Source organism: Pseudorca crassidens, chromosome 5, assembly GCF_039906515.1.
Source record: "Pseudorca crassidens isolate mPseCra1 chromosome 5, mPseCra1.hap1, whole genome shotgun sequence".
Classification (NCBI taxonomy): Eukaryota; Metazoa; Chordata; class Mammalia; order Artiodactyla; family Delphinidae; genus Pseudorca; species Pseudorca crassidens.
In genome coordinates this window covers 21,188,362-21,210,812 of record NC_090300.1, presented here as the reverse complement: position 1 = coordinate 21,210,812, position 22,451 = coordinate 21,188,362, and the positions used below count along the sequence as shown (strand labels likewise).

Below are 22,451 nucleotides of genomic sequence, written 5' to 3'. Positions count from 1 at the left end.
GAAATTATTCCGATTTGGCAAGCTCCTAAACTAAACATTTAAAATCCTATCAAGCTCAAAGGGAATTTAGTCAAAACCAATTAAATCACACAAGCTAGACTTTATAAGGGATTATCTGGTCTTATTTAATTCTTACAGCAGTCTCAGAGATCCGTCCCATTTTACAGATGAGAAAATGGAGGTGCAGACGTTAAGCAGTTTGCCCAAAGTCCTGCAACCAAAGCCCACTGTAAACCCTCATGGTCTGGTTTCAGAGCCCCCGCTTGGAACCAGCCTCTCTCTCTCCTGTCTGCCAGAAGCCAGAGACAGGGTGAATGTGGAATTGTTTACCAAATTCTGGAGTTTTTGAGCTGCGTATTACTGATTGATGAGTGAGGAGATAGAATCCACTATAAAGTTTCAGGGACTTGTGAAACTCTTAGTCTCAAAGTGAGGTGCCAGGTTGAAAACGTAAATTGGTTCATAGCAGTAGGATCAGGAGAGAATCAAATATGTAAGGAAAAGTCATAGAAATTAGAAGCCTGCCAAATGGGAATAAACTACTTTTTGCATTTGCTGTCTCCTTAGGGATTGTCTTTTGGATCAGAGTCAACAGTATAATGTTCATGTTGATGTAACCACTACCATATAAATGACAATTGAAAAGATGTGGAAGTATTTGCTTTCATTTGGAATGAAAGGCAAAGTGGGAACTCCTGTACTCATAGAAGAGCCTTTTACTTCCCATCAAAGGATACCACGGTACTTTCTCAGATTATATGAAAGTGTTTAAAATCCCACAATGAATTAGCCCAAGGTGGTAATAATCTAAAATAAATTATGCAGTTTAACATTAACTGTAGTGATCTGTGTATGAATAAATTTAATGTTAGAAAATCTCTACATAGAACTGGAAACAGGCAATAAATTCACACTACTATCTGAAACACATATATTAATATCCAGTTTCATAATTTTATTATAAAAGGAAAACCAGTGTAAAGAATTCAAATATAGACATATGTAGTAGAAAGTGAAAGTTAATTCCCTTTACATATACCTACCAGTGTGTGTGCAAATATATATGTATATATTTATGTATTGACATATTAGCTCTTTGTTTCGTTCCATGTTAGTACATGAAGATTTGCTAACAAGTTTTTTTTTAAAAAAGTTACACTATATAAAGGTACCATAGTTTAGTTAAGCTGTTACTGATGGACGTTTAGATTTTCTTTTTTCCCCATTTTTCCTCTGTTGAAAACATGCTGTAGAGCAAATACCTCTCCATGTATTTTTGTATTTTGTTCCAACATATATTTATAGGAAGTTTCCTAGAAGTGGGATTACTGGGTCAAAAGCTGTGCATTGCAATGTTGAATATTTTCAAAAAGCTTTCCAGAAAGACTGTACCCATTTATAGTCTCACCAAGTAGGATTATCCAGCACTATTACTAAAAATCTTTTAAATCAGTTCTAAACTTACAGGTGAAAAAAGCCGTGTCATGTAAATATAAATTTATTTATTAGTGAGGGTATATATCTTTTCATATTTTCATTGCCTATTTGTATTTCTCCTGGAAATTGATTTTTTTCTTGCCCTTTTCCCATTTTCTAAAAAAAAGTCAGGCTGTTTCTCTTTACTTATCAGCTTGCAAGTATACTTGCATATATTTAGTTCCCACCAGCCTCATTGTAATCCCAGTTCCCACTTTGGGTGTTACCGTATCATCTAGGTCAGCCGTAGGAACCTGTAGGTGTTTTCAGTGCAAAACTGCTGAAACATCGAGAGGCATGAAGAGGGGGTTCTTTCTCTACATAGGGCTTTTCTCCCTGTTTTTAGAGTTCTAGTCCAGGGGTTGTCAATCTTCTAAATAGCCAGTTAGTAAATATTTAGGTTTTGTGACCCCTGCAGCCTGTCACAACTATTCAACCCTGTTGTTGTAGCAGGAAACCAGCCATAGATAAAACCTGAGTGGGTGTGGCCTGTGTGCTAATAAAACCTTATGGACACAAAAACTTGAATTTCATACTTTAATGCAACGTAAAGTTTTATTCTTCCTCCTGAAAACATATGAAAATGTAAAAACCATTCTTAAGTCACAGGCTGTACAAAACAGGTGCTAGGCTAGATTTGGCTTGTAGGCTAGAGTTTGTCACGGCTGCCTATGACTGTTTATATAAGAAACCACTGAGAGAAACTTTCAATAACCAGCATCCTTAGGACTTGTTAGCCACTAAGGCCATGGGCAAGACTACACTTTGTTTGTCTCATCTTCTGAACCTGAGTCTACAAAATTTGGCATCTCCCTCTCTCCGTCCCTCCCTCCCTCTCTCTCTCTCTCTCTCTCTCTCTCTCTCTCTCTCTCTCTTTCTGTCTCTTGAAGTTATTGTGAAATGTGACATGTATTGTGTATATTAAAGTTATTAAAGCTAGAGATAGTGACATTTTCTGTGTATAATGAGTGCTCCATAAATACTGATCTCTCAGTCTGTCTTGAATGGGATCAGTTTGATGTTTGATATAGAAGTATCAACAAAGTGTGATTTAGAGTTTAATGTAAATGTTTCATGTTATATATAAAAACATAGATAATTCCAAACATTTTACCATTTCTTTTCCACAAAAGTACTGTAATACCATTAGCTTTTCTGTTTTGCTTTTTTTTTTCTTTCTCTTGTGGAAATTGTCATCTCAGTGAATGAGTTTAATCCAAAATGAAAGATTGTTCAGGAAATCTCTGCCCATCCTGTAGTTTCCCGACACCTCATGTGATCCTGGCACCGTGAGGTGGCCAGCTTTCATCCACTCTCTACCCCTGACTTGACTGGATTGAGGAGTAAACCTGCCCTTCACTTTTCCCATATACAAAGTAAGATGGTCCGGTTAGTTGATCCTTAGTTTCTCTTCCAGCTCAAATATCCTGGTATTCTTACAGAATGTGCTTACTCATGTGACATGAGAGTGAATTGCATTGGTTTACCTGGCAGAAATGGCTACTGCCTTTGCCCCAGCCGCAGGTCGAATATGCATCTCCACTGACATCCAGTGCTTGCTTGCAGAAGTGCCAGAGAAGGAAATGTGGCCGCTGGAGAATAGCTACCATCTAGGGAGTTAAATGAGTTCAACTATGTACTGAAATTTAACTCAGCAGAATAAAATAGATTATTATTGGAGTTCAGTGAACTTCCTTTTCCTACAACTCACCATTTTTATTTCTTCTCACATTATATTTAGATATCGGTTTCTATGCCTTGTATTTGGGAATCACCTCTGAGGAGCCTAAATAATTGAGATGAATCGTGTCCACTTCCAAGTGTGTTATGTACTTTTTTTATAATAAAAAATAATATGGCTTGTGGGGAATCAGACTACATTATAAGTTTGACCTATTTTTTCATTTACATATGAACTAATGGATGCGAGACGTCACCTTCAGAAGAGATTTTGCCCAACAGTGTGTAATAAAACGGATTGTGTTGGCAGCTGTCTTTTCTTAAAGGGGTTTGATGTAGGCGTATATGAAAGATGAGTCATAGTATCTAGTGTCTTTGAACAAAGAAATTCCCACAAAGTATGTTTTAGAGTTTAATGTAATTTTTTTTATTGTCTACACAAACAGGTAATTCCAGACATTTTCATCACTTTCCTGCTAATAGTTACACTGTTCAACTGCATAATCATGTTTAACTTGTTTTTCTCATAAGGGAAGTGTTCATTAACCCAACTCGCAGGCAGTTTCTAGAAGCTAGTTAATAAGGATAAGTATCGATGATGGTATTGTATTTACTGAAGTTGTCAAAGTAGTAGCAAACTGGTTTCTCTGGTGTTAAGGATATATTCATAAGTTTTTGGTATTAGAATGTCATAAGGCAACTATTTTAATAGCTTTCCTATTTTTGCTCTTTTTCTTGAGAAGGTAGTTTTAAAACCTCTACTTAATGAAAAAAAATTTAGTCTCATCAATTACCATTTCAATTAGTTTAAATCCCTTAAGTTTTTACTTATAATTAAAAGTTAGTAGTTACTGTTCTTTGCATGTCCCAGTTACTTATGAGTATCACAATAGGTCAGCATTTGGTTAAGGGACCGGGATATATATACATATGTAAGTACGTTTAAGTATATATACATATATAAGTATATAAGTATAATATTTGGTCAGAAGATTTTATCAGATCTATCATTCTTAGTTGATTACAATAAGTTGATAATAGCATTGTGATCAGTAATATATTTTAAAAATTACCGTAAATGTTATTATATGTTTACCCATTTTGCCAAAACTCTACATGTCTGACTTCTGTGTAGTTTTGCATGTGGCATGGTGACTGGGTGCAGTTTGTTTTGCTACACAGCTACATGTTCAGTTACTTTTCTGCATTTTAAGATTGCTTTCAGTACCGGACAAGTAAAAGAAAATTGCTTTTGTCACCTTCTGTTACTTGTTTCAAGAGTCATCATGACTAACTCAGCTACTTCTTAGTCAGTATTAATATTTTCACATAGTGCTTGCCTGTTTGGAGTTCCAAACACTAATAGACTGAAGTACTACCTCAGTTTGTTTACATTGGGGTCTCTTCACTTGGGTCACCACCATCCTGTCCTTTTTTCCTGTTTTTATGGGATGCAGAATTGGAGCATCTCAGCATACTCATCAAGGAATTTTTGAAGGATTTGCAAAGGAAAAAGTAGATGAATGGATCCAGGCACGCGTTTAAGGAAGTTAACCAGAGAGTGCTCTCTTTGACGTAGAACAGAGTATTCTCAGCAGAGCAGTCAAAGACATCCCGGGTTTGACTCAGGGTGTAGGGAATTCGGGCAAAATGGAAAGGAACGAAACAAATAAAAAATACAGCAATGATAATGAAAACTTTGATGTTTACCTTTTTCTTGGGGACTTTGCCGACGCCCCTTGTTCTCACGTATGACTTGTACAGTTCTTTTGTAATGAGCGTGTAGCATACAATGACAATTAGAAAATTAATCCAGAAAATGACTTGACAGATGTAATTGACTATTTCATGCCAGACCAGACCAAACTCTGATTTCAGGAATGAGCATTTCTTCACATTCTTGTCACTGGGCCTCCTGTTGGTCAGAATCATGTTAGGCAAGGAGAGTAAGAACATGAATGCCCAGATGACGACAGAGAGAATCTTAGCCCCCAGGAGATTGTTGGGGTTGGATGTTTTAAATGGCCTGGTGGTCTTCTGGTAGCGATCGATAGTTATCAGTCCTAGGAATGAGATACTGATATACATCGTGAAATAAAATACAACGGAGGTCACTTGGCACACGAAGGCTCTCAGCGGTCCTGTTCCCAGTTTGGCATCGCTGAGGATTTTGAATGGAAAAGTCAGAATCATGAGAAGATCAGAAATGACTGTGTTCTTAAGGAAAATAATAAAGTTGGATTTACTGTGGATTTGAAAGAAAATCCTCATTGCCAGGCTGTTTGTGATGAGTCCAACGAAAAACAGCACGGTATAGAAGAGCGGGAAGAGGACCTGGGTGATTTTGTAATCTCGGGTGCACAGGCTGCCATTCCCAGCCGCAGTGGTGAGGTTGTCCATGGCTTGTGTTTCTCCTTGGCTACCTAGAGGGGGACAGAAGGCGTGATTATTTTCAGTCCCAGATATTTGATTTCACTCTCTTCTCGGGGGGTAACATTTTTGGACAAAAATTGAGGTGTCTGAGCCTCACTGGGTTGGAGTTAGTAAGAACACAGAAAAATTGAGGTGTCTGGTCCTCACTGGGTCGGAGTTAGTAAGAACAGAAAAATTGAGGTGTCTGAGCCTCACTGGGACAGGAAGAACACAGAAAATTAAATCTCAAAATATTTCATGGTGACAAATATTTTATCTGTAGCAAAATAAAATAGCCTGAAGAACATTGTGTGAAGGTGTGGCTACTTTGTGTTTCTTGTTTTTTGAATTTTTGCCTCTTATAGGACATTTATTGATCTTAGGCAAAAGTGCACATACATAAAAACTAGAAGAGAAATACTCGGGCTGTGCTTTGTTCTTCTGCAGCTTCATTTCCACGCCTTCTAACTTTTTTGTTTCTATTCACAGTCACTTTTCCTACACCATCCTTGTTCCTGGACTTCATTTTCCTCTAGTACCTTCAAAGGGTTCTAAGGAGAAATGACCGATAATTGCTGAGTAGAATTTTAAAAGTAAAAAGTGAAAAGAAATTGGTATAACATCACTTGTGGAAAAATTGTTGTTAAATAAATAAAAAGCAGAAAACATTTTTTTTCTTTTATAATTGGAAGGTATTTCTGCTTCTCTATTGCTCAGTCATCCGTTCGAAAATCAGCCTCATAGAGACTATTCTTTAGCTCCAAATATTTTAACCCATGTGAATCTCTTTTCCAACTTTGCTCAGTAAATTTTAAGGTTTTACATATGTTTTCTTGAATATCATTCAGTGCAAATTTTTAAATGCTAAAAAAATAAGGAAATGGCTTCTGTATGTAGTCATCAGATGGCATTCCTCAAAACAGCCTGGGCATACTTTCTAGATTTATAGAGTGTATATGATTAAAATAAAATACCAAAATCATGTCCTTGTCTGGTTCCATAGGTTGTTATACCACAACAGGCAGCTATAAAGGAAATTAACACTTGACTTGAATACATTATTTGGCATCTAAGTTTTGAAATTTAAAATGAAATTTGTAAAATTTTAATTCATCAAAAACAAATGGAATTGATTCTGTGTAAAGTGTTATTCCTAAATATGACATGGTAATGTTAAAGTACAAATATCTAAATTAAAAAAAATCCTTCCATTTAAAAGATTTAAATATAGCAAAGGCAGCGCTAAGTTCCCCCAAATGTCAGTGGAATTCTTTTTTCCATCCTTTAATTACTGAAAGTAGAACAAGTGAAGATTCATGTCACAATATGGCTTCAATTTTCAATACCTCCTCACCTGTTTAACTTAAAAAATCAAACAAACAAACAAACCTAAATAAACCCTAGTATTTGACACAAGATCACTGATTTAACCTTCCTTGCTACTGCTACTTGCCTTTGTTTATGCCCTGATGGTTTTGGAAATTCTACTTTGGGAATGCTCATTTGGCGTAGACTGTAACTTATTTAATAAGTATTCTTGGTATTGAGAATTTCGGCTCCCTCTATCTATATTAAATTTCATTTTACACTCAAGGTAAAATAAGTAAGACCATTTGAATTTTATTTCCATGTTCTGTGTAAATTTTTTTTTTTTTTAGTGAAGAAGTTAATGGTTATCTCTAACATCGTTAATGCAGCTTGTATTTTAATTTATATTCCATATAAGTACCTGCAATGATATTGCTATTAAAGTTTTCCAACTTTAAGAAAACTTGAAAAAACACACACACATCATAGTGCAAATACATATACTTGTCAAATACTTCTAGAGATAAAGTTACCTGGTTACTCTGTTGATTCTGAAGGATTTGAATGTATCCAGTATGTGGTAGTTAATAAAACCTGCAGAGTGGCATCTGGTTATTTTCCTTTTAATGTCTTAGTTTAGCTGTTTACACTCTTTATGATAGACAGTCTTCTGAGCTTTCATCAGTAAGGTCTGGAGTGTTCTGGAGAGAAATAGAGGGAGAGAGGAAGAGGACTTCACAATCAGAAATTACCTTCAGACACCGTGGACTCAAAGCTATGCAGACGCTGTGTTTCTGTCTGGCTGCTTTTAGGACTTCTGCTTTTATTTCCTTGGGAAATATGGGGCAGCGTGGGTGAGAAGTCATCTTTTAAAAAGCAATTTAAAATCTTGTGGCTTTTTACTGAAACCTGCCATAGAGTTGATGCTTTGTGAGTTCTTTGGGTTATTTCCCATGAAAATGATAAATCCAAGTGGAGATCAAGCCTGTCAACGTCTGCTTCCTGGAGAAGGTTGCAAACTTGCTTTCTCAGATGTTCATTTACCTGGAAACACATGTGCTCAACACTGGGTGATATATTGCCTTTTAACAAGTAATCACATTTTAACTCTTAATGTGTGCTTGTTAGGGATGTTAGGTTTCTTGCTCTTTGTTTTTTTCCTGGTTAATAATGTCAGTATTTTAAATCTGTGTTTGAGCAACTCTTTGTAGGCGACACAGTTTCCCCCCATTATAAATTTTAAGATTCTAAAATTACATTAAGAAAGCGAAACAGTTGTATCCATTGCCAGGCTTATTATATAGTGTCTTTCATGCTTTTCTCGAGTAGAATTTAAATATAAACAAATTATTATTACTTTTCTTTTGACTTTGCTTTTGTTTTTTTGGGGAAATATATCATTAAATGAAGGGACTGTGGAATCACTACTACCTTTATGTAAATATTTTGGGCACTCACGCATGTGTACACACTCGTACGATATTTCAAACTGTAGTGTCCTTCTGTTACCAGCAGATCCACTTGGGTAGGTGTCTTTGCTGTGAACATATGTTTTGGTTATTTCTTTCTTCTGAGTTTTGAGTGTGTCTGTCTCTGTGTAGGTTAGATAATCTTCAAGGATGGTTTTCAAAGTACAGAACAGCAGCTCAGCGTCACCTGGGGAATCAGGAGAAATGCACTTTCTTGGGCACCAACCTAGCCCCAGTGGATCAGAAACTCAGGAATGCACCCCTCACCTGTGGTTTCACATGAGCCTTCCAAGTGGTGCTCATACACACTCAAGGTTGAAGACCACTGACTTAAACTACCTGAGAATTTTGTTGGCATTATGGATTTGAAATCAAGCTATGAATTTGGGTAATTTCAGTTGGAAATGTCAGTCACGTGATGATCCCCATCTGTTGGTCATCTAGAGGTGTCACTTTGATGCTGTACTTTTAGAAGATTAACTTATTTGTTGGTTTAGAGAGACAGCATACTTTCTGAAAAACCTTTTATGCTACATACACTTCAGAATAGTAACAGCCAACTTTTGATTTCTTATGTTGTCACGAATTAACTAACATTTTATGATCTCAACTGTTCTGTGAAGTAGATAATCATCTTGTTTCTATTCTCTGGATGATGGAAACTAAGGAGCAGAGCAGCGAAGTTAGAGATCCTGTTCAACTCATACTGTCTGATTCCAGAGCCTGCATCTGTGACCACTGTGTACAAAAATCTTCCCCATCTCACTGTCTCCACAACCCCTCCCTACATGCCCCACCCCTACATTGAGGCCCAACGGTAAGAGGTCAATGCCATGAATGGAATGGCTACACTTTTAAGAAGATAGGAGTCATGCTTGCCTTCACACCAGATTGTCAACTTTAAAGGAAGTTTGTGAAGTGTTTCTAAGACCTTTGGATGAAACAAGGCTTTTGGGAAAAAAAAAAGAAAAATCATGACTATTTTCAGCAAATTAATATGCCATGCTAAAGGAACACTAATTCATGCTACTTTATGGAGAATTTATATTTCCAGATTCCTAAAGGGCTATGACTAGGGATTTGAGGGGTAAATGAAAGGCTCCAGTTCTTGATCTAAATTAACTTTCTCTTTCCTCTGATTTTAACTCACAACCACACCTATCTGTAAACCTTCTCTAATAGTATTTACTCAGTGGAGGATGACTGGAAAAGTGAAGTAATTCTATATACCCTAGAATTTTTACATGCAAGTGGTTTAATTGGTTTCTTTATTTTATCAAGTCTGTTTATCTGAAAATATGTATTTGCTTCAAATAGGATTACTGTGAACAGAGAGGGCCATGCCCTGAAATGGAAGGACCCTGTGGTCCTTGTGAAACCGGGTTGGGACAGAAGGATGGAGAGGTAATTAAGCCACTGGATGAGCTCTTAGGCTGTTTTAGTTCCAACATCTTACAGTTTTGAGATGCAGTCATTTTGACATTAGTGAAGATTTGGATGGAGCACATGCATTCTAAGGCACTTCATACGTCATCTAGCTTGGCTTTACCTGTTAGCGCGTACAAATTCAGGTTAGATATAAGATAAATTCCAAAAGCAAGGAGTCTTGGGCATTGTGGTATTTAGCAAGAAAAGAATACTACCTCTGGTGATGCAGTTATTTGTCAGCCTTGTCTTGAGTGTTCCGCTTGAAAGTAGAGGACTAGTATATACCGTTAAACTGCTTGACGGCCGTTACGCTCCTAGGATGCTCTGAGTTCGTTGGATAAAGGCCTCATTTTGGCCACACTGGGGACTATAAGCTATTTTTGAACAAAGCTTTCCTTCACAAATCTAAGTAAAGGAGTCTCCAATTTTCTTGAATTAGAAAGAGTTACTCCAGACCAGGTGTATTTATACTGAGAAGCTACTGATCTCCTTGTTCCTTTCACACAGCCTCTCCACAGTGTGCACGCCCATCTCCCCCCGCCCCCCACCAGCCCAAGGCTTATTACTGCTGTAACACTGATTTGAATTTATTTTATTCTAAACAGAATAACGTGGTACATTGAAAGCTTCAGCTGAAAGAAATAATGATTGGAGGGGAAAGGAGAGTACATGGCTCTGATAATCTCACCACCATTATGGCATCCTTGTGAACACACACACACGTTTTGGCAACATTTCTAATCACTCATTTTAAAGAAATGAAGATGACTAATATCAGCCTTCAGTTAACTCCAAGTTTTCCCTTTTCAGGACATCTGGCTCAAGAGACATCTTTTAATTTCTGTGGTACAACAATCCTTCCAGAGTTTTTGGATGTGCATCCTCCTAAGTTTTTAAAAGATCGATTAAGTGTGAGTGTGAGATATTATCTGAAGAAAGAAAGTGATTGATCTGGAGGATGAGATGTTCAGAACTCGGGGGGGGGGGTGACCTGTTTAACCCAAGGACAGCAGGGGGCTAGCGTGAAAGGTGTTAGCTAGACTTCCACGGACTCTCCTATGGATTCTTTCTCCACCCCACAAACGTGTCCTTCAGGGTATCAACAAGAGAATAATTCTTTGGTACTGATCTTTACAACTATGCAACTTGAGGGTGTTTTAATACCTAGTTTAAAGAGGAGAACTCATTGATACCTTTGGATACATTTGGTCCATTTTCTGAGATTGACCTTATTCTCATGTATAAGTTGCTATTTAAAGACTTGTGCATTTTCTACATGCACAAAAAATTGATGTAAACCAATCTTGTAGGCTATTGAAAAAGAGTTGCTTTGAAAAACGTGTTTGCCTTTCCTCTTTGAAGACGAGTAACGGCTCTCACGGTTTCCCTGAAAAATGTTAACTGTCAGAAACACAGTCGTCATGCCCCATATGGAGGTTGACCGGTGGTTCCCCCCACCACCCCGCCCAGCTAACTGCAGGCTTCTCTTGCTTTTTAATTCCATCCCCTTACTCTCACCTCATGGCTTTGCTTTGCTTCTGGCCCAATTCCCTGAACATAACAGAGCCAATGAACTAATACAAGCATCTTCAAGTTCCTCACTTCTTCACCTCCAGATTTCCCTGTATTTTCACCAATTTTCTTTTTTGTCTGTGGTTAAGTGGAAAGATGTCCTGGTCTTTTGAAGTTAATCCAGACAAGAGGTCACTGTTACCCATCTCCTTTGTCAGTTATCTGCCCTCCAGTCCGGATTTCCTTTATGGAGACTCATTTGAAGCATAGCTTTGAAACCAGTTTGTCATTGGTTATCCTAATACAATGATCACTTTTCTCTCAAGCCATTGTTCTTTATACCCAACTACTAGTAAGTGTGGTTTACTTCCCACACCTTCACCATTTCACCATCTGCTCTTACTTAAACCTCCTGTTTCCTACCTTCTGCCCCTACCACTCTAGAGAAACTTCTCTTTTGAGGTTCACACATGTGGTTTTCTTTTTTTGTTTGTTTGGGTTTTTTTGTTTTTTGTTTTTGCGGTACACGAGCCTCTCACTGTTGTGGCCTCTCCCGTTGCGGAGCACAGGCTCCGGACGTGCAGGCTCAGCGGCCATGGCTCACGGGCCCAGCCGCTCCGCGGCATGTGGGATCTTCCCGGACCGGGACACGAACCCGTGTCCCCTGCATCGGCAGGCGGACTCTCAACCACTGCGCCACCAGGGAAGCCCCATTGTGATTTCTTAACTGTATTCAACACTGTTGATGACCCCTGTTGCTAACTGTCCCTTCCCTCGCTTTTGTGACCTTGACTTGTCTGCTTATTTATTAACTATGGAGAGTGTGTGTCCATCATTTGATGGTTTATTTATCCCCTTCACTATTGCAGCTGTTTTCCCTCCCAACCCCTGCCCAAAGAGAACATGGAGGTTTTGAATGCCTTCCAGTTACATAGTGCTCTTATCCGTAAGCTGTCACTTCTGCATTAGACCTGCCGTCAAACCACCTACTAGACATTTGTAATACATTTCCACCTACCCCTTGAATTCCTCTCACCTAACGGTGAATTTATGAGCTCCCCCCTTATAACCTACTCCTTCCCCGTCCCCGCCCGGACCCCAACAAATTGTATCTAGTGAGTCCGTCTTGAAATCCAGTGAGATGCACATTCACTCAGATGCCTGATCCTTTCCTAACTTCCTCAGATACCTCTTGATTTTGCTTCTTATTTTTTATTCCCACCACTAAGACCTAGTTTACACCCTACAGACTTTTTTGGTCTAAACTTCTCTCTGCCTTTCATTTTTCCTCTTCAGTTTTTTTAAACACTTAGTTATCAGGTTAAGTTTCCTACTAAACTAGTTTTTTTTTTTTCTTCATCCCTGCCCTATTCTTTTAGTCACATGTTTCTTCATTAATCCACTTGTTTACTCATTATTTCATGCATTCAACAAATATTAAGTGCCTAGTCAGTGCCATTAAGGAAAATATAAATGTGAATGGTCTAGTGAGGAAGACAGACATTAAACAGATACCTAGAAAATAGGTGAATTACACAGCGATAAATGCTCCAAAGTCGCTTGTCCGCACGCCTCCCTCTGCAGTGAGGGCTTTCGCTAAAGTGAGTTGACAGAGGGAGGGACCTGACGCTGTCATCATGCATAGCATTTCCACACGTGCACTTGAGGCTGTTGAGAGTATTTCAGGTGGCGGGAGGAGACCAGCAAAGGAAGGAAGTGCCCGGCACCTTCGGGAAATGTTGAGCAATGCAGCACAGCGTGGCTGTGGGGTGCCTGCAGGGCAGGCGTGGAGGTGCAGTAGTATCAATGGACAGCAGGGGGTGCTGTGTCTGATATGCCACTAAGCATTTTACAGACAGATCCCCACTCTCACCAAAACCTTATAAGGTATGTAGTGTTAACTGTTTTTCAGAGGAAGAATCTGAGGCTCAAAAAGGCTCATTATCTTGGGCCATGGCGTTGGCAGGTGACACACCCTGGACGCAGGCACAGCTCTCTCTTACCCTGAGCTCGGGTTGTTATTGGGCCAATATGAAGCCACAGTACCCCGTGTTCATAGAACACATGGGTCTTTCCAGGATACCTTCCGTCACCATCCCTGTTTGGGGTTCGAACGCTGCAGGTGCTATCTCTATGATACTGAAGCTGTACTCCTTAAATCAGGGAACATTCATCCTTGCATTTTCTCAGAGTTCTTAGCATCTTGTCTTGCTGTAGGTAGGTACTCTATAAACAGCTGTTGCTAACATCTTTCCATCACCCCTCACCCAACAGGTTTACATTAGAACCACTTGACAGGTGCCTTAACTGAAAACAATCACATGTCACATGACATGACAGGGCACATGACTGACATCTGAGTTTTGTGCAGTTTCCTCATCGCCCTTCTGTCCCCTTTATAGGGCTTGCCTATATGTACACACCCCACCAGGAAGTATATCAGTAATACTGTGTGATGACAACAAAAATTGGAGATTGACAAAGTAGCTCAGGTCACTGAGATATAGCAATCACTGCCTATGTCAACTTTGTCCTGTGGTTAGGTCTGCCTTTTGAAACTTCGGAGGAGATTTTGAAAATCAAGTTATTAAATAACAGCTTCTGGAAAAGACTTACTCGGTTTGAACAACCTGAAATATTAATTATCGGGGGACTTGGTAGCAAGATAGATTGGCAGAGTATGCAAATGTATATTTCTGATAGAATGTTATTAAAAAAAGGAACCGGTGCAAGAAGTGGTGCTTTGAATGCGGGCAGGAGAGAGAAAGACAGCATGACAAAAAGAGACTGAGAGAACAGTGACAGAAACTGAGAAGAAACAGGCTCTTACTTCAAGGCTAAAGAAGCAAAATGCTACTTTGTGCAGAGTACACACGTGGAGTACTCCAAATTGAACATTGTCGTTCTCCAGGTCACAAGGACTTTGCTCTGTTTTGCAGCCATTACTAATTTACGTGCACACAGTGCAGTTTGTTTTCCCTGGAACAAAACTTTTCGCACGTGAGCTCCTTAGGGATAGATACTGTTAGGGAGAGTAAGTACCTCGCATGGGCAAACATGTACAAATGGTAAGAAAAGGAGATGAACTGAAACGTAGAGCTAGGAATTTCACTAAGAAAATGGAAGAGTATAGGATCCAAGAGAGAAATTTAGATAGAAAAATTCAAAACCAGGCATAAGAGAGGATACATCCTGGACTCTTTAACTCTGGCTAAAGAATGTGTTTAGCGGTGTGTTTGTTTTTGTGATGGTGTGACTAAGTAATTTCCTTTCCCTTGTGAGAAAAATAGTGCTTGAATTCACTGTGTCTGTGGGGCAGGTGTGGGAAGGTGGTCCAGAAGAGGAAGGTAGTGTCAGAACGTGTTTGCATTTCCAGCTATTTTCCTCACACCTAATGAGACCCATGCTGTCTGTCGTTTTCCATTTGGAAAGAAATACACATGTGTCTTACACAGTCATATTGGAAGTAAATGGAATTTTTTTTGTAATAAAAGTACTTGAGGATCCTCTTTTTTCTAAATATAAAATGTTTAATGATGTTTAATGCATGTAGAAAACTGAGCTTGCTAAGAAATAACATTTTCCATAAGGAAAAATTTAAACTAGATAGTATGTAATAGGATGTGAAATTAATACCATGTTAAATTTTAAACAATCAAGAGTCAAAACTTACTCTGTAAGGTACGCCCACATCAACTGCTTCTATTAAGACTTCAGGTCAGTTGGCACTTTTTTTTTTTTTTTAACTTTAGCAAGTTCCAAACTGGAAAAACAAGGGTGTTGCCAGTGGAGGTTGAGGTGAATTGAAAGGTGGGCGGGATGCCACCACCGCACGAGCCAGCATGGAGCTGCTGTGGTCAGCGCATATCATGTCCACGAACCCCATCCTTTAAACAGGGGTTTCAGAATGCATTTTCTGTTTTTCAGGATGAATCTTCAAGTCATGAGTATAACCAGCGCACAATCCTTCTTTATGGAGTGGGCAAAGAGCGTGAAGAAGCGAGGCATCAGTTGAAGAAAATTACCAAAGATATTTTGAAAATCCTAAATAAGAAGAGCACCACAGAGACCGGGGGTAAAGAGCCCTAATGCGTTTGCCCCCATTGTGCTGTCGTTTGTCTTCCCCTCAGCACGGTCTTTATCACAGTCGTACATGGCACTGTCAGCAGAGGGTTTCCTCCCCCGAATGACTGTCACGTTGAAATATGAATAAGCACATTGAAATTTTAAGGCCTTGGTCCCATTTATAGTAATGCTTGCATGAAAATAGCACCTTCTCTAGATAGATAGAGGTGATTTCATTTGCTCCTCTTCTTTTCGTATTTCCCAAATTTTCCACAGCAGTCATACATAAAGTATTGAAGAATGAGTTGGAAAACGCTTAGGCTGGAAGAGGTCCATTCCCCCAGTTCCATCCTTTTTCAAGCTTATAGTTGGCTCTGGGTACTCATATTTACATGATGATTAAAAATCATGGCATAGTAGTGGCCGATCTTTTCTTACGTTATTCAGAAGAATAATTGCAGTAGGTAGGGGAGGCTACCCACGTCTCCAAACGATTTCAAGTAAAAAGAAAACTGGGTCTTTACTCCATAATGCCTTTACTTGGGATGCTCTGTCACCAAGCTTTTTACATAGCTCTTACAGTGAAGTTATGCCTTTGTATTATGTCACCATATAACATAATTGGAACTTTGTAATTATCCACGTCACGTTTGCCTAATTACTCTTCAAAGTTTCTTTATTTTATTAGACAGTCATACGATTTAAAGTATGCTATCATTATGTATACTCCACTACCACCACTGGTATTTATCTCTCTGTTACTTAAATAATATAATGGGGAAAAAAAGTTTGGATTTTCCCTGTGCGAACAGCACGCTTCCTACACAGGGCATAAACCACCTCTAGGAACCCTGCTGTCTTGTTCAGTACAAAATAAATACTGTTTTACGAACCTCTCCACAGGGGACCAGTCTTTAGGACTTTAACTGGATGAATTACTAGAGCTTGCCCACACTAGATCTTTCCCACAGAAAAGGACAGATATAACTATTGCAAATAGCTCTCTTTCCTCTCCATCAGTAAGGGTGCAGGTGCAGAAACAAGGTACGAGGGCAGGGCGAAGTGTTTTTAGTCTGAATGTGTGTTTTGGGTGCCTGATGTCTTAGAACACAGTGGGAAGGCTACCTTCGTGTTATTTGCATCACATTCCCTAACTCACTTCTGTGGCCTCTTAAAGAGTTAGTGCTACACAGGCGCCATGAGGTTGTGGAAGGGAAATGAAACACTGTTGTCATTATTGAGATTGGGGAGGGGTAAAGAACTGCTCTAAAAAAACTGTTGATCTGTTGTTTTGCTGTTTTCTCTGTTAGAGAAAAGAGGAAATGGGCTGAATCCCAAAGCCCTGCAACTAGCTAGCAAAGTATATTTGAAGCTACTTTTTGTATATTTGGGAATGGGATGGACACTGTGTCCTTTAGAAGGGTCAGTAATATGGGCTTTTGCCTAAATTACTTTTAGAGAGTCTTTTCAGGTCCTGTGGAATGTTTGGTTTGGGGACGCTGAGAGGGGTGGGACGGGGAAGGAAGCAACACGGTATCCTTTTCTGCTGAGTCTACTTCCTTCCTTTATGAAGTTTTTTAAAATGCTAGACTATTGTCTGTCCTATCTTTGTACCAGTCTCTTAAATAGGCAGTTCTTGCTCGTGAACTCACCAGGAGAAAATCATTGTTGTTCCACGCTAATTTTTGAGGCATCCGGTACAGTACTAGATGTACCCCTGAGGAGAGGGTCATCTTCTGTGGGGATTTTTGTCTTTCCCACGTTTTAGATAAAACTCCTCAACCAGAAATACGTTTGTTAATTTGGGATGTGGTGAGCTGCCTTCTGATAAAGAGGCTGGTGAGGCAGGAAAACAGAAGTTGTCTTAGCATGTATTTGATTTCTGGCTACACATAAAAACATGATTTTGAGGAACTCATTAGGAGTGCTCTCAGAGCAACCGGACCTTGCCTGGGGGCGGGGGGAGATTTATAATCTAAAGCGGAAATGACATTTCCAGTTGAACATGTTCAAATCTCATTTTACATTTACATTGACTAGTCACCTTTGGGTGTAAATTTTCAAAACATTAATGAAGTTTTACCATACCAATAAAAGTCAGAACTTCCAGGATTAGAGATTTAAAAAAAAAAAAGAAAAAAAGGAAAATCAAAATTAAGCAACAAGAGAGCAATAATATATATTATGAAAGCAAATTGACATAAAACAGATGAAAATCTATGAATTATGACTATACTGTTATCTGTGTAAATGTCATTAAAATATTCCTTTGAGAACCACCACTAATTTCTTAAATTTTTCTCTCAAAGTGAATGTAAATTGCCAAGAGTCAATTGCATCTTTTTTTATAAGAGGTCTTGAGAAGTTAGCTATGTGTAAGTAAACAGAGCCTATTAATATAGACAAACCAAAAAAAGAGATATTTGTGAGTTCTTGTGCTGGGTCCACGTCCTCCAGTCTGTTACTTTTCTTGGTAACAGACTTGGTTTTGGTCCCAGGCAGGACTGAATAAATATATTATCTTCACTTCCAAAGCTCATGGTACCCAAGACTATTGGTGTAAGTTTTCAGCCTTGGACTAATGATGTTAGTAAATGAAAAATTCAAAACTTGGATATTTTACACATGCTCATGACATGCAAACAGCTGTATTGAAGGCAAAATGCCACTTGTACCTTTGAGAATAGATGCTGAAAAACAAGTAGGTTTCATGAACTCCTTTCTTATTATTTGTGTTACATTTGGTGATATTTGACAAAAGTGACACACAATCTTGTACCTTATGTTACTCAGCACCTTTTAATTCTAAGTTTGTTTGTCTTAGGAAACAACAGCCTGGGTTTTTTGCTTGTCTTTTGCCTATCTATAAACCACAATTGCTTATTGTTGAAAGAGAAGTCTCCTTTCTTGTTATTTTCTAAATCCATTCCATTTGCCATTAGCAAAGCCTTTTGAGTTTAGTGAAATCCTTCTTGAATCTTTAATAGAAAAATCAGTAAAGTGAGCTCTGTTCCCCAAATTAAACTTTCCCAAATAAGATGATGTGAGTAAGAGGGCTTTTTTCTCAGTAGCCTTTGACTGCTTAGAATCATAGTGTTGGAAATGATCTGATCTTTCGTGGAGATCGTATAATCCAACATTTCCTTTTTGTTTTTAGATTTGTGTTCGTAAATACATATATTAAAAATATTTTAAAATAGGACCTAATTATTTCTGGATCTTATCCTTAGAGCTGTTAAGAGCAAGAGTCCCTCTGGAATAAGCAATGTTTATAGTATTTCTTATTGATATTTTCTTCAAACTTCTTTATACTAAATTGGTAAAGGTAGCGCTTTTCCATTAAGGTGGAGACATTTAATTCCTTTCTATCCCTAAAAAAGTTAGGAATTGTGTAAATTTCCTTTTTTACATACTAAACTGTTTGGGAATCTCCTAAGAAAATGCCAGTGAAGTTTTTCCTATTATATCAATGTGAGCCTCGGTGATTTTTTTTCCCCCATTCATTGTTGATATCGTATTTTAAAAGTCAGTGGGTAAGAAACGTTTATAGAGGGACTTCTCATTAATAGCCAAAAGTTTAGATATAGTACATAAGTGAGAATTGTTCTTTGGTTTTTTTTTTTTATAATTTTATGTACGTATGGCTGCGTTGGGTCTTCGTTGCTGTGCGTGGGCTTTCTCTAGTTGCGCCAAGTGGGGCTACTCTTTGAGCTCAGTAGTTGTGGTGCACGGGCTTAGTTGCTCCGTGGCATGTGGGATCTTCCTGGACCAGGGATCGAACCTGCGTCCCCTGCATTGGCAGGCGGATTCTTAACCACTGCGCCACCAGGGAAGTCCCAAGAATTGTTAATTTTTAGAAAAAAAATAAAATTACCTCAACAGCATGAATCAATCTCAGAAGCATAATTTTGAGTGAAAGATGCCAGATGTAAAAAGTACGTATCATACGATTCCATTTGTATAAAGTTCCAAAGTGAGCAGTACTAATCCAAGCCATCAGAGGTCAGGATCTTGGTTCTCTGAGGAGGGAGAAGTGACTGGAGGGAACCTGAGGGGGCTTCTGGAGCTTTGGTACGTGATTTTGTGATTTGAGTTTCATTACATAAATTTATTTTGTAGAAATTCAGTAAGTTTGTACAATTTTCCATTCGTATGTTATACTTCAATAAAAAGTATCCATTAAAGTCAAGAGCTTCAATTAAATGGAAAATAATGTACCTACTGTGTGTTTATTTAGTTGGAGATGAAGGACAGAAAGCCAGGAAGAGCAAACAGGAGGCATTTCCAACACTGGAGACTGTGTTCACAAAACTTCAACTCCTTTCATATTTTGATCAACATCAAGTGACATCTCAGGTAGCCATTAAAGCTGTTTTATTATGCATTTGGGATATTTCCTTAAAAATCTTTTTCATGCAATATATGTTTTTGGCTATACTTTAATATAATTTAAAAAATTATAAATACATTTTTTAAACATATTTGGAAGCGTCTTAAACTATCAAGCAGTTCAGTTTTAAGTGTCAGGTTGCCTTCTTCAGAGGAATTAATTTTTATCATGGAAATATTTTTACCATATGATAATAATCAACACTATATAAAATAAGCTATAATGTAGTACTTATTACATTTTAGTCCTACATTGCTATCGATAAGGGAGAAATCTGTTGATGACTGAAGAAAAATTACTATGCCATTGAGAAGAAACCAAATCTCTTTTGTTTTACAAATCCATTGATAGTCAAATAGATGTCATCTGGAAATTAATTAGCATTTATTGTTGTTCTGCCTTTAGGAGAGTTGGGTGTAGATCTGAATGACAACTCAGCTTATTTCTTCAAATTATAGTTGTTTTAAGGATATTATTGCATTTGTACATGGTTTTGTCTTCTGTAGAAGTATGTTTCAACTTCTAAATAGAATCACGTATAAATTCACGTTTCTTACCTACACAATTGAAGTAATTTAATAAATAAAAGTTATTTGGACTGTCGGTCTTATGATTACTTTCACTTTTTTTTTTTTTTGGCACAGATCTCTAACAATGTGCTGGAACAAATCACAAGCTTTGCATCAGGAACATCGTACCATCTCCCATTGGCTCACCATATTCAGCTCATCTTTGATCTCATGGAGCCAGCACTGAATATCAATGGCCTCATTGACTTTGCAATACAGGTGTCAAAGGGATCCTGCTTCTCTCTTTTTGCAGAAGGCAAACCTACTAGGCATTGTACAGTTTAAAATGAGCCACCCAGTGCATTTTTGAATAGTTGAAACATTCTGAGTCAACAGTACTCAGCTAGCATTTTCAACTAGCATTTTAATGGCATCTGTGTTCATAATTTTCAACTAAATAATTATAATTTGTGCTAAAATATAGTAATAGTCACTTTAAAACGTGAGAGCTTTGAGGGTATTTCTTGTTTGTCTTTTGTTTTTTGCTTAGGGAAAGGTGAAAGTTTGTTTGCTATTTATAGTAAAGTATATTTTAGGGAAGAGCAAAAAATATGAAACATTATTAATTTGTTCCACTATTTTTCTTATACACATACTTGAGTTCATTTGTTATGTCACTAGTGAGTAGACATAAAACTTGGTTTCTTTTACTTATTCTATTGGAGGTGTTAGCTTTGTTAATAATAAGAAAATGATGATAAATAACTTCCATTTACTGAAAAGGAGGGGCAAGTGGACAAAAAGTCAGAGGTGGGGATGTTCTTCTCTGAAATTATCCAGTCCAGAACTTTGGACCACCGTAAAATTTTGATAACTGTTTCAGTATTGGGTACCTCTCGATTGCATTGACCGTGATGCCCAGACAGAAGGAAAACTCTATAATTTGATAAAGTATTAAAAATAAAAACCAGTTAATTCATTGGGGTGCTGAGACTGTCGTTGTTTATGTGCATGTTCCTGGGGCGGGACAAGGAAGGAGATCAAGTAGCTTTAGAATGACTCAATATATCCGTGGTTTGTAAAAATAAACGTCTTTCCTATTTGTTTTGGCAGCTACATTTTTCTTCGATCTTTTCTCCCATTGTAGCTCCTGAATGAACTGAGTGTTGTGGAAGCCGAACTGCTCCTGAAATCCTCCAGCCTGGCAGGAAGTTACACAACGGGACTGTGTGTCTGCATTGTGGCCGTTCTCAGGAGATACCACAGTTGTCTGATCCTGAATCCCGATCAGACGGCCCAGGTGTTTGAAGGGTTGGTATACCCTAGAATGTGTAATTTGTGATGAAATAGGATAGTGGTTTTAAGACAAAAATAGTACTGTTTGTTTCATAGAAAGGTATAACACAGTTAAAGAATGCTTGTGCCAGGAAACGTTTATCGGAAAGGAGATAAAAGCATGAAAAGTCCGCCTGCCTGCCTGGTGGCTACTTCGCTCCCCCTAGTTGCTGTCATTTCTGCTACCCAGCATCCTTATTATGGATGGTGAATAAGTGACTGCTTCTTCGCTTATGTCATTTCAGTTTCTGTTTGGAGAATCCAACGCCAAATAAGCTTTGCACATACATCATCTTATAGATTTACCTTTTCAATTTTATTTCTTTTATAAATTAAAGGAAATTTTTGACAAGGGTTAATCTAGAATAAATGACTTTTTTGATTCTTAGTCTTTTTTCGGTTTGTGTGAATTGTAGGCTGAGGTTTTCTCTACTACTGTTAGGGAGTTGGGCGAAGTAATTACATCACCCCCATTAAATGAGGCCGAGGCTACTGGCACCAGAGAAGTATAATGAGCTGTCAGAAAACCTATTCTGAGCTCCTTTTTGTCCACTGCAGACTCCTTTCTCCAGAGCTTTATATACTTAAAAGAAAAGCAACCCTCCTGGGCTCAAAAGAAACATGGGGTTCACAGTGCCTTTTTTTGGTAATCTAGCGCATGTAATCAACATGTACTCTATTCTAGAGTGTCATCCATTTAACAGCAGCTTTTTAGGAGAAGAGGAAGAGCTTCCACGTTAATTCTACACACATAGATTTATTTTTTTTAATTTGAATATTTTTTTATAATATTCTTTATGGTCTCAAAGATGTTTCTGTAATAAACATGTAAATCAATAACCATAACCAAATTAAATCCAATTATTG

General features: G+C 38.1%; 2 protein-coding genes across 6 annotated transcripts in view; one reads left to right on the top strand and one right to left on the bottom strand.

Moving 5' to 3' along the window:
- MED12L (mediator complex subunit 12L) overlaps positions 1-22,451 on the top strand; it is a 329,485-nt gene that overhangs the window by 234,334 nt on the left and 72,700 nt on the right. For all 5 annotated transcript variants that reach the window (XM_067737493.1, XM_067737492.1, XM_067737490.1 and 2 more), the window contains 4 exons: positions 15,213-15,360; positions 19,588-19,706; positions 20,385-20,528; positions 21,397-21,560. In XM_067737493.1, coding sequence (XP_067593594.1) covers positions 15,213-15,360; positions 19,588-19,706; positions 20,385-20,528; positions 21,397-21,560 — 575 coding nt within the window. The remainder of the gene's footprint in view (positions 1-15,212; positions 15,361-19,587; positions 19,707-20,384; positions 20,529-21,396; positions 21,561-22,451) is intronic.
- On the bottom strand, positions 3,567-8,039 carry P2RY12 (purinergic receptor P2Y12). Its single transcript, XM_067737494.1, has 2 exons — positions 7,629-8,039; positions 3,567-5,579 (listed from the first exon to the last, which is right to left on the bottom strand). Exons 1-2 carry the CDS (start codon positions 7,930-7,932, stop codon positions 4,546-4,548), a joined length of 1,338 nt encoding a protein of 445 aa, XP_067593595.1. The 5' UTR covers positions 7,933-8,039; the 3' UTR covers positions 3,567-4,545.